At 37.3% G+C, this 12,276-nt stretch overlaps 1 protein-coding gene across 3 annotated transcripts in view; it reads left to right on the top strand.

Annotated features, from left to right (window-relative positions):
• Positions 1–12,276, top strand: part of CPED1 (cadherin like and PC-esterase domain containing 1) — a 140,396-nt gene that overhangs the window by 108,906 nt on the left and 19,214 nt on the right. For all 3 annotated transcript variants that reach the window (XR_007379582.1, XM_048959060.1, XM_048959054.1), the window contains one exon: positions 7,397–7,514. Coding sequence is in view for 2 of the 3 variants with exons in the window: in XM_048959060.1 (XP_048815017.1) it covers positions 7,397–7,514 (118 nt within the window). In the remaining variant the exon portion in view is untranslated. The remainder of the gene's footprint in view (positions 1–7,396; positions 7,515–12,276) is intronic.

Here is a 12,276-nt window from a genome sequence, read left to right as displayed (position 1 = left end):
CAGATGTGGGCACTGTCGGAGCTCCAAGTCACGTGCTCGAGCTGATACAGAAAATAAGAGGCAGAGTTATGACCCGGACCCAGTTTCTGCTTCCAGGATGCCCCACAATATGCTCTAAACAAAGTCAATAGATGCTCTTGCAAGATCTATGGGATTTTGTGCTAAAAGTGAAAAAGAAGTATTTTCAATATGCTATTTCCTGAAACAGTGAATTCAAATTTTTAAGTCTTGCTTACTGTAAGAATGCACTTTAATAGTAGCTTTAGCAGACATAACTCACTAGACGGAATCCTTAGCTAACATGTATTGCTATTTCTGTCAGAGTAATTTGGTTTCAGAATTCAGCAATGAACAAAAGTGCTTTTTAACTTGCATCTTGTCATAATTTATGAATGTAGTGATGACTGTTGAATCTGAGTTCTTGTGTTTGTCATGGCTATGATATAAAGGTTCTGCTCTAACTAAAATCTATGAGATGGGACTAGAGACCAACAGCTTCTTGTACATAATATCTAAACATTTCTTTACTAAGTGAAATATGAATGCTGTACACCTTTAGCATGGAAAGGTATAGCAAAATTCTCCTTAAAAATAGGCACAGGACTGTGGGATTTTCCAGCTAACAATATAGCAGATTTTGTACCTAATTACCATAGAAAAGCATCAGGGGATCATTGGCATTTTATTGAGAGAAAACCATAAATACCTAGCAATTCCCTTGGTTATCACATAATATTTACTTCTCAAAGTGTCAAAGCACATGGTTTTCTCAAACTATTCTCCATGTGCAGATTTGGGACTTGGCAAAATTTGAATCAGTTCACATTCTGAGCTTACACTGGGAAAAGAGAGGGAAAAGAGGAAGACTAAATGGGAATCCAAAACTGACGCAGCTCCTGAAATGTTCAGATCGAAACCACTGTCTCACTCTTTAGAATAAAAATCCTGTAGAACCTAAAATAGCAAAATGCCTCTCTTTATCTGCTGTTCCTCTTTTATCTTCATTTTGAGGGAGGAAGGAGCACTACATTCTTTTCATTCCTTGTTTTTTCTTCTTGCTTTGTGTTTTTAGTTGATAAAGCATACAAGCTAGTGATCGTGACTGTTCTTGCTAAAGAAAAATATCATTTAGTTGCATTAGAAAAAAGCACACTTGCTAAGAAAGCGTAGCTGAAAAAATTAACAGCAGTTGTTATCTTTAAATATTGGAGAAAAAAAAGTAGTTGTCTTTTGGCACAGTTAAAAACGTTTTCCAGAACTTATGCTTACAGTATTTTATTCTTAGGAAATTTGAATTTCACATTCACCTGTCTTACTTCAACAAATTCTGCTGCACCTCTGAACTGTTCAGAATCATAATTCATAAATGTGCTCAATTAAGAGAAAAGCTTTGAAGACTTCGTGAATATTTTTTTCTAAGACCCGCAGATGCAGAACTTGGACTATTTTAAAGCAAGAGGGCAGATAACCTAACTGACATCACTGAAAAGATTCTTTTCTATTCTACACACACGAAGGGATAATAAAACAGGGGTATGAAACTTGCAATATTTTCTCTTAACTAAGTGTTCAGTTTTCAGAACTGTTCCTTAGCTTCCTCTGAGGTTAGCCTTCTGAGTGCAGAGGAAGCCACTTTGCATCTGCTCCAGTGTCACGATGACTTGTATTTGTCCATACAATCTTCATTTACTTTGAAGCAATTGTCTTTGTAGATGGGGACCTACTGGGGTTTTCAAAAGCTCTTTGGCAAATGTTAAAAATATTCTTCCATCACTGATTAAAGCATGTTATATTGTTCCCCCCCCCCCCCATAACTTCCTGAGCAAAAGTTTGTGATTAAGAGAAAAATCCTGTAATGTATGGTATACTTGTATTCTTCAGACAATGTAATAATAGCCACAATGTGAATAGCACTGGTAAGAACTTGAAAGCAATTTAGACTTATGGCTGTGCTTTGTCCGCTTTTCAAATTCTTCTCTGATGTCTCCAACATGCCTTGACAATATGGCAAGTTTCTCAGCTTTTTATATCATTCCCAGTCCCCTACTGATGTCTGTGCACTGCATGTTCCAACCCTGTGAGTGCCCAAACCTCTTATCTACAGTGACCTCTCCCAAGATCCCTGCAGAACTGAACACCTCATAGTCTTTTAATGTGTTTTTCATGACAGTGCCTCTGGGGCCAATGGGCAAATATTATGCCTTTTTTGCAGATGGAACACATTAGGTTCCTCAACAAACACAGTGGCAGCAATTTCTTTCCTTCAAAATATAGCTGCAGTACATGAATCTGCTGCCCCATGAGTTCATCCCATTAGCCCTCATCTCTCTGTTCCTTTTGATGTAGGCACTGTCTTCATATATGCATTAATGCTTGATGGAAAGTAACAGTCATTGTTTTCTAGCTGAAAGTGAACTAAAACTTCTCAGAAGATTGCTTCCCTCCATGCCAGTGTTCTAGACCTTTTTTATGTGCACATAGGAGTTTCAGTTTAATGAAGTTAATATTGGGCGCTTATCTGAACCTGCCCAAATCTATGAATCTTTGGGGGTTCATTTATCACTGAATAATGCAGCCGGACAGAGGGAGACAGCTGAATAGAAGTCAACATGCCAACTGTTCCTTCATTTGTTACTGCCATATTAATAAAGTCGTTAGAGTGGAACTAATCCATCTGCTCACAATTTATTCCCTAGCAATAAGATACAATTTCACTGTTTCATGAGCTCACCCTTTGACTAATTTTATTAGAATTCTTTCCATAGCATCATTTTTAATCACTTGTAGTTTTAGCTGTGTGTAAAGTTGTAGAAAAAGATGGACTAAGAGGAGAGATGAAAGTGTTCCATGAGGAACTGGATCAGTTTAAATAGAACCAGATCAAATAAAGTGAAGTCAGCAAGTCTACAAAGGCCAGCAGAAAAGCACTTAAAATTATCTCTTTCACAGCAAGCTTTGTTCTGTCATGTCTCAAATGTAAACAGAGTCAAAAGCAATGAGGCAGCCCCAGCAGCACCATAGGCCAAGGCTGGGCTGCAGTGCTGATGGGCAGTGCTGACCAAAGGCTTCAGAGACAAAGCACAGTGACTGGAAAATCTCCCTTCTTTGCCAAAAACTAGTGAGTGACATTTAGCTCATCCACTAGCTCCCAGACAAGTGGGCTTAGAGTACTAAAGGGACGCAGGATTTTGGCTATGTGTTGTTTGTATGCAATGCTAAAACGAATTCCTATGAGCTTTATTATTATTATTATTATTCATTTATTTTATTTTATTTTTTTACTTTAAAAAGATACTGATATGCTTATTCTGTATTGGCTATTACTAGTAGATGTGGTCTTCATTTTGTTGGGTGGGTGCAATCTCAGACATGAGTACCTAAGCAAAGCAAAGCTGAGCAGTTTTTCAAAGTGCTGAGCCCACTGTTCCCATGGATTGCTAAGAGTTTTAACATAAATGCAGAAAGAATGCTGAAAAAGCTGGGAATGGAGCCTACACAGAGGTGAGGGTGAGGGTTCTCCCCTCCCTGGGTGAGGGTTTCCAAAGCATTTAATTCATTAACATGTCTACTTTCAGAGAAAGTGATAGTTTTAGCAACAGCTTTGCATGGGTTATTCCAGAAAGGTTCTGAAAAATGTACCTTCCTCTTATAAAAGGCAGAACTGTCTTGTAATATCAGCTGAAAACATTAAAATATACTTCCTTTTCTTTATATGGTGCACTGCCACTCTGCTGGGGCACTGACAATTAAAAAGAACACAGAAGAATAATTTGTCTTGGAAAAGTTATGGGCTTCTTATCTTTTCTTCTTTCAAATCCTTCCAGTTAGGAGGAACTTAAGTGTTCATATGTAGGCAATTACAGTGATTGCAGAGAAATTATTCCTTCATTAGAATGGAGGTGCTAAAAAGGCACAACAGCAAGTAAAAATCTATTAGTACTGAACATCAATATCTTAATCTAAAGCATAATTGCAGCTACTGCAGTATTTAAATAAGACATTCATTCCATGATATTAATTGCATGACTATGGATCATCTTTACAGTGCTATGGTTCTCTCTCTCACATATATGTGTATATAGATATATATTTCAATTATTGGATGCTGAGCTAAACAAAATTTTTGTAAAATCAGACTTTTTGTTCAAGACTTATTAAATTATAAATCAATGAAATAACGTTCACTGACAGCTCCAATAAAATTATTTGAGAAAACTTTAGCGTACTAGGCTCAAAAATCTCTGTGATTTCTTTATAAAGGCAAATACCCATTATGAAGAATCATTCATTATAGTGTGCTCTGGAGAGAAACAGTTCTCTTCACACAGCAGATGGACGTCAGAAATGCTCCCTATGTATCAACTGATATTGACTGAAAGGTTTCTAGATGTACATTAGAAGGTTTTATTCTTCTTTTATTTGTTAGTTTCCAGCAAATTTTCTGTAAAAATGGAAGTTTACTATAAAACACCAAAACAGTCCCATGAAGAATGAATTCTAGCTGAGGGGAAGTTTTCTTCTAGTCCAGACATTTTAGGACCTTTTTGCGAGAAGGGAGAACTGATATAGCAAGAACTATCATCTAAGTTTATGTGTCTGGCTCTCGTCTTTGCCCTGAGTGATTGTAAACATTAGATCACAAGATGTTTCATCTTTGGGCAAGGCAAGAAGGATGTCATGTCACCACAGCATCTCAAGAAAACTTAAAAAAATCTGAAAGCTGTCAGCAAAGCCCCTAATGCACTGTACAGTGGTGCATCTGCACTGGATCTGTGGCTGCCACGGATTAGTTTTGCCCACTAAATTTAGCATGTCAGTGATGATAAGGGATTGGTATCCTACAAAACTGAAGCTGAAACAAATAATGCTTTTTCAGGGGTTCACAGTCTCTCAATGATCCTAGAATTACATATTAAGCACAAGCACAGTCCTTTAGAACTCATGACTTGTGTGATTTGAAAACACACAAAGTAAATTTGTGTGTTTTAAATCAGGGACAAAATGTGGCTTGCAAATTAATTTTTACTATTTATTAATAAACAAGCCACATGAACCTTCTGTTAAAGATATCTCCCAAGGAATGCAACTAAAGTCAATTTTTGATTGCTTAAACACATACCCTTAGCAGAGGTATGAACAAGAAAATCCCTGTTAAATTATTTTATGACACTGCGTTGAGAGCAATAGCAGCTCATTCAGGAATTTGGAGCTTTCTTGTGAAGCACTGTGCAAATTGTTTTACTGCAAAGTAGGAGCTTTCTGGTGTTAAGGTTAGTTAAAGTAACACTGTCAAATACCTGTCCAGGTTGTCCAGACCCAGAGGCTCCAAGACAAGCTCACAGTTTGAAACTAGAAGACACTGTGCCATTCATTTTGTCATAACAGCTTTCTTTAGTTATAGAGCATTATTACAGAGCATAAAACATGGCAATTACATAATAGAACCCACAGATATTTTGCTGTTCTTCTGACATTTTATACATAGAGATGGCAGAAGCCCTTTAAAGTCAATAGAAGGATTTTTTTTTTATTTTTTTTTTTTTCAACCAGGGAATCAAATGAATTTGTATTACATATGAGGCAACTATTTTGCTTACTTTTTAATTAAATAATTAATGCACACTTGTATTTACTAAAATCCACCATATATTCATATCTCCAACAATATAAGGGGCACTGATTATATCACAAAATTTCACCAATATTAGGACATAACTATTATTTGCCCATTGGTCCAATGAAGAAACAGCATCCCAGATCTAGCATCTCTCAGAAACAGAGAATGATAGTATGCGGCAGGTGTCTAATCCATTTTAACATCAGTTTAGAAAAGAAAAATAGCAATCATCATATTTCAATGGAGAAAAAGAACAGTTAAATCAGTTTTCTTGTTTTGAAGAAATTGAATTTTATTCTTATTTTCAGTTTCAAGAATGCTGTTTCTTGAAATGAATATATGGTATGAATATATTCCACTGAAAGTGTTTTTCCATTTGTATAGTTTGTATGTTCTGTAAATAATTAGAAGTAGTAAGCATATGAAATTCCTTTACAAAGCAAGTCTTGGAATATTGAACGTTAACATTATTAATATTCAGTCTCAGTCAGAAAGGGGCATGTCTTCATTTTTCATACAGTATTTAAAAACTGGGCAAAGCAATATGGAGGAAGAGTATCTTTACAAAGTAATTTGAAGTGAGATTCACCTGAAATAACTAGATATATGCCTGTGGATTCTAAACTCTTTTTACAGTCAAGAGGGGAAGGCATTGTTAGGATATGATTCATTTTGTCCTAAAGTAAACATCAAAAATATCAGTGTTATTTCTCTTCAGAAACAATAAAGGACAGCTGTAATTGGCAATTTGTGCAGCCATACATACTGCAGCTGTCTAAAGTTACTAGAAGAGCTGCCCAGTGTTACAAATGCTGCAATGTTATTTATATCATCCGTGAATGCTTGAAGGTTGTTGCTTGTAAGGCACAACATTGATATAATATTTAAAATTTAAGAACTCACATATGCTAAATTTTTTGGTCAGAAACCACTATTCTCTTAAATATTTCCTTTGAAATTTTTGGGAGCTGCTGGCACCTTCAGTATGAATAGAATAGTTTCAGTTTGAATGGAATAGATTAGAATCATATTCCAGCTTTCTAAAAGCCAATAATAGATAAAATATTTCTATGTTAATTCTGTGTCTTACTGAACTCCAACTCGAACTGATATGGCTCAGTGTCCCAGTAGAGACTGCTGATGAATGGCATTCCTCAGGGATCAGTGCTGGGAATGGTGCTGTTTAACATCTTCATAGGTGACATGGATGGTAGGATTGAGTGCACCCTCAGCAAGTCTGCAGATGAAACCAAGCTGAGTGATGCAGTTGACACACTAGAAGGAAGGGATCCAGAGTGACCTGGACAGGCTGGAGAGGCGGGCCCATGCCAACCTCATGAAGTTCAACAAGCCCACGTCTCTTTTTCTGAATTTTTCTTTCCTAATGCACCTGTATCTCCTCAAATGACTTTGAGACATTTCAACAGAGGAATATGAGAAATATGACTGCAAATATGCGTACAAAATCTCCATCAGCAAATAAGTAGAGATTGCTTGATAAATAGAAACAAAATGACATTAATTGAATGTACTTTTTCTTTTATCTTTAGCAAATGTAATGTCTTGTACACTGATTGTGGATTGAGATTATTACTAAACCATTGTTTGAATGCAAAAAGTATTTTAAATTTTGTGTTAAGGAATACATTAGAGAGCTAAATGTGAAAGAACTGCAGTGCAAACCCCAAATACTGCTGTTCCTTACATGTCATTACAGAGGATTTCAAAGCCATGTGGTTTGTTGCAGCGCTGTCATTTTCACTCTTCATTTTTATGCAGGACTGTGGCTCTCAAATTCACCCAGAGGAGTCCTGTGGCTTGCAGCCTCTGTCTCATGAGTACCTGTCTGCAATTTCACAGACTGCACTGAAGACCTGTGAAGCTGGAGATGCGAAAGGTTTGTGCTTAGTCTTCTCATCTCATGCTCTTCACCAAGACAGATGTAGAAAGAGATGTTTCTTACTCTCTTTGCACATGCACCAAACTACACACAACAGTTACAACTAATCACTTGTAACTAATATGGATTTTTAGAATGAGATTAATTAGTTTGTGACAATTTTTATTTTGATGAAATATTTGTTATCAGCAATTGACCACTGTTTGTGTTATTGTCAGGTAGCCTGTGAAATGCATTGAACTATTTCCATCAGAACCAAGATAAATTAAACAGGGTTTTATTCTAGATGAAAGGAAATGCCTAATTAAAAAGAAGAAAAAAACAACTTCTTGACAAAGAATGCAACATTTGGACCCACTTTATTTTTATATTTCTACTGAATGTATACTGAAAACAAAAAAATAACAATTTTGAAGTGGGCTTTTACATGTATCAATACCTTAAATATCAAGATGGACAAATCACACAGCTGAAATGCCTTTTGTTAAAACAATAATTATTCAACAACCAATATGATTGAAGTATCCCTCTGGATTAGTGAGAACCCACATCAGAGCAGAATGGCAGACAGGTATTCATTGTTAGCTCACAGATGCATGAAGACTTATGCAAGTGTGCTTTAACAAATAAGAGAAATCCACAGGACTATTGGAGTATGCAGTTCTGTGCCCACTTTGAGTTGCTTTTGTATTTGACAATTCTTTTGGATTAAACAAAGAATTTGTTCAATTCTTTATTAGACAAATGAAAAATAAACCCAAACTCCTGTATTTCTACCACACGAATGTATTTTTTTTCTTCTCATAGATGAGAGCATCTTCTCACAGCAGTGAACTAGCATGAACTCAATGAACACTCATTGCACAGTAACAGGAATGCATGAAGTGCCTGAATGCATCAGATTACATGAAAAAATAGGGAAATAAATTATTTTTTTCAATGTTAAATGAAGGGAAGACACAAAGGAGACGTCACTGTACCTGGCAGCGTATTCTAATCACACAGCAAGTTATGAGTCATAAACACGGCACCGCCTATATTACTATATTAGGATGTAAAAATCCTGACTAGAAAGCCCAAATCAAATCAAAAGAAGAGTCCTTTGGGGGCAGACAGCCTGTTTTTGTGATATATAATGTGCGTCTTTTGAATACCTTGTCTAGCTAAATGGAGCTGAATATAAAATATATTTAAAGACAGTGCTAATAGCATAGCATTAAAAATGGAAACGACTTCAGGAAATGTAGTCTCAAAGGACAAGTCTTTAAAAAAGAGAGGAATCATGTTGGCTTGTAAAATGAAAAATTGCCAGGAGATGTCTGATGAGCCTAGAACTGGGGATGTATAGTTTCCAGGAAGAAGTGACTGTAAAGTTTTAATTCATTTCACAAATCCAAACTGGAACTGGAAAGTAGGGCTTTTTGTGCAAAACAACTCAATTTATAACTAAGCAATATCCCAGTCCTGACAGCAAACATTCTCATAGAACACAGAATCATAGATTTGTAGAATCATAGAATTGTTTGAGTTGGAAAGGACCCTTAAAGATATTTAGTGCAACTCCCCTGCAGTGAACAGGGACATCCACAGTTATATCAGAGTGCTCAGAGCCCCGTCCAGCCTGACCTCGAGTGTCTCCAGGGTCTGGGTATCCACCGCCTCTCTGGGCAACTTGTTCCAGTGCTTCACCCTTGTTATTGTAAAAAAACCTTTTTTTTCCTTATATCCAACCTAAAATTTCCCTCTTTTAGTTTGAAATCATTTCCCTTTGTCCTATCACAACAGACTCTGCTAAAGAGTCTGTTGCCTTCTTTCTTACAGCCTCCATTTAGATATTGAAAGGCCACTCCCAGGTCTCCCTGGAGCCGTCTCTTCTCCAGGCTGAACAGTCCCAGCTCTCTCAGCCTGTCTTGGTAGGTGTTCCATCCACTGAGTCCTTTTTTTGTCCCTCCTCTGGACATGCTCCAACAGGTCTCTCCTGTAGAGGACTCCACATCTCAGATGAGGTCTCACTAGCCCGGAGTAGAGGGGCAGGATCACCTCCCTCACCCTGCTGCCCACACTTCTTTTGATGCAGTCCTGGATCCAGATGGCTTTCTGGGCTGTGAGGGCACATTGCTGGTTCATGTTCAGCTTGCCATCCACCAGTACCCTCAGGTCCTTTTTGGCAGGGCTGTACTCTATCCTTACATCCTCCAGCTTGTGGGGATTGCCATGATACAACTGCAAGGCAAAAGAATGTTTCTATAACCTATTCCTAGAGAAAGCATCTTTAAAATGTCTTAGGATTTCAACTAGATCCCAAATGTAAAAGTGAACTAGTCATAAATCAACAAGCTATTTTTAGTTTCACTTTAGCTAAACCTTCAAATTTAAATTTGATTTTTCAGTTTGTTGTTGTTGTTTTTCTATGGGTAATTATTTGGTTTTGATCTTGAAAGTAAAATCTGTGTCTTTGTGGGTATGGCAGTGGGAAAGGATGAGCAAAAATAGAAGAGGCTGAAAGCCTTGTCCAGAAGGAAAAAAACAAACAAAGAAACAAACAATAAAATTCAGCTTTTCTTAGTTAAAACTTCTTGACTTTAGGCTAGCATTTGCTGGCTTTTTAAGTATGAGGTAAATAGCCCTGAATAATTTTTAAAAATCATATTTGTTTTCATACCAAGTTAGGAGAGCATCTAATGGGAGTACTAGCAATGTTTAATCTCATATCCTGAGCAAGATGTTTACATATGCAATTGATAAGCCTCTTTAATGAGCCCAAAAGCACGTTTACTTTCACTCTTTCTCTAGAAACCTATTACAGGCTTTCATAAAACTTTGTATTTGCCATACAATAAAGTTAACCTAATAGCAGCTTTCTCTTACCCTCCTTCAGTGAATTGTAGGTGAACTTGCTTTTGCCCAATAGAACCAGTGCTGACTCTTGGCTGAAGCAGCATAAATCAGAGTAATTGAAGTTATGTTGAAAGCTACCTTGTGTACTGCTACCTAACAGAAACAAACCACCTTAGAGTCTGAATAGAAAATCATCTTATCTTCCAAGCTAATATTGATTTGTTGCAATTTTTACTGTTACTTGTTTTCTATTTTTATGTATGAGATTTATTTTTTTATAAAATTTCATTTGTGAAGGTTAGGAATGCAGTAACTAGCTCTTGTGAAGTTGCAATAGGGAAAATTTTGTTACAATTCGATTTAAAGTACATATATTTACATAATATTAAAAATCTATGTAAGTGTAGCAACTGCATATGCTAGCACAAAATGACAGTGCTTCCTATAAACAGTTTGCCATCATATGCCATTGTTGTCTATTTTTTTGCCACTTGTCTTCATCATATACCAAAAATATCTCATTTTTTCTTACTATACTTAATTACTGAACATAAGATAAATAATCTTTTCAAAAGGTACATTATCACTTTCAGTTGCCAAAGCTTAAACTTTTATTTTTCATATGTTTCAGTTCCTTAATATTCATTTTATATAGTTCTACTTTTCTAGTTTATTACCTAAAACCAGATCAGCTCGTAAATGTATACAAAGTTAAGCAGAAAGTTCCATAAAATGTGGGATCTCAGCTGTAACCACTGCCAGAACGTTTATGAAATTGGTTTAAAAGAAAAATTACATTAGGAAAAACTGCCAGTTTTCATACATTTTTTTAAGTATAAACCACTGCCACTTTTAGGTCATTTTTGAAGAACTGGAAAGCAGTGGTAGTCTCTGATTCCAGACCTCAAACCAACCATTCATTCTGTCCCTAATCTTTTACTCAGGAAGTATAAAGTGATAATAAAGTGATACAAGGAGTTTACATGGCACTTTCTACTGTGCTGAGACATGGTGCTTCTCGTTCTGTTCATATGAGTGCATGTGAAAATCATGCCTTGCTCTAGAACTTGGGTCATCACTTTGTAGCTTTGGGTAAAGATTCACTTCAAATCCCTAGGCACAAACGGCATAAGATCTTGCCCAGAGACCAACTGTCAGGTCATCTCCCAGAAATGTTACCTGTTTGGAACTAACTACTTTTTTATCCTAATCAGTGTTGAACTTCAAGCAGTCCTTGGTTGACAAATGTGCGGAATGTTGTCCTTAAGGACCAACAGCTTAGTGATTAGTACAGAAGGAACACAAACTGAAAACTGCACTGTGTGAGGAGCTCTGAGCAGCTCTACCTCTGTGCTTTTGCACCATGGTCCAGAGCTGTCCCTCCTGCCTTTCTTCATACCATGCTTCAGTGGGCCACATGCCCATAGCTGCCTGCGGGAACTCGGTTAGGTCTGCTGATGTGTGATAATGGCAGTGTTCAGGCTTTCATTTAGTTCCAGCCTGCCATCATGTGCACCGTGTCACCTGCAGGTACAGCTGGCCGTGGGTGTGTTCTGCACAGACAGAAGTGGCTGCAGGACAGGCTCAGCAGCAGCCACAGTTGTGCAGCCATAGCACTCTGGGATACTTTCTGCCCTCAGAAGTGCAGGCTGCCCTGTGTCAGTGCAGGTTCCCATGCAGACAATTCTTGATAGTTTCATTTAAGAGGGCTCTTTTATCTGCTACTTACCAAAACATTTGCTTAGGACTTTCCAGCAGTTGGAGCATGGGGTGACTCATGGAGATGGCCTTGCTCCTGAGGTAGCAGCTGACAGCTCAGGGCCTCTGTTATTCTGCAGGCCTGGTTCTCTCAGCCTCCCGCTCTGTCCTGGCCTGATAAGTGCTGATAAACAGTGGCCTTGTGTTGCACTGAAGCTTCTTG

The sequence above is a fragment of the Lagopus muta genome, chromosome 1, assembly GCF_023343835.1.
Source record: "Lagopus muta isolate bLagMut1 chromosome 1, bLagMut1 primary, whole genome shotgun sequence".
NCBI classification, from domain to species: Eukaryota; Metazoa; Chordata; class Aves; order Galliformes; family Phasianidae; genus Lagopus; species Lagopus muta.
The sequence above is the reverse complement of the archived record's forward strand: the minus strand, read 5'-3'. Positions and strand labels throughout refer to the sequence as shown.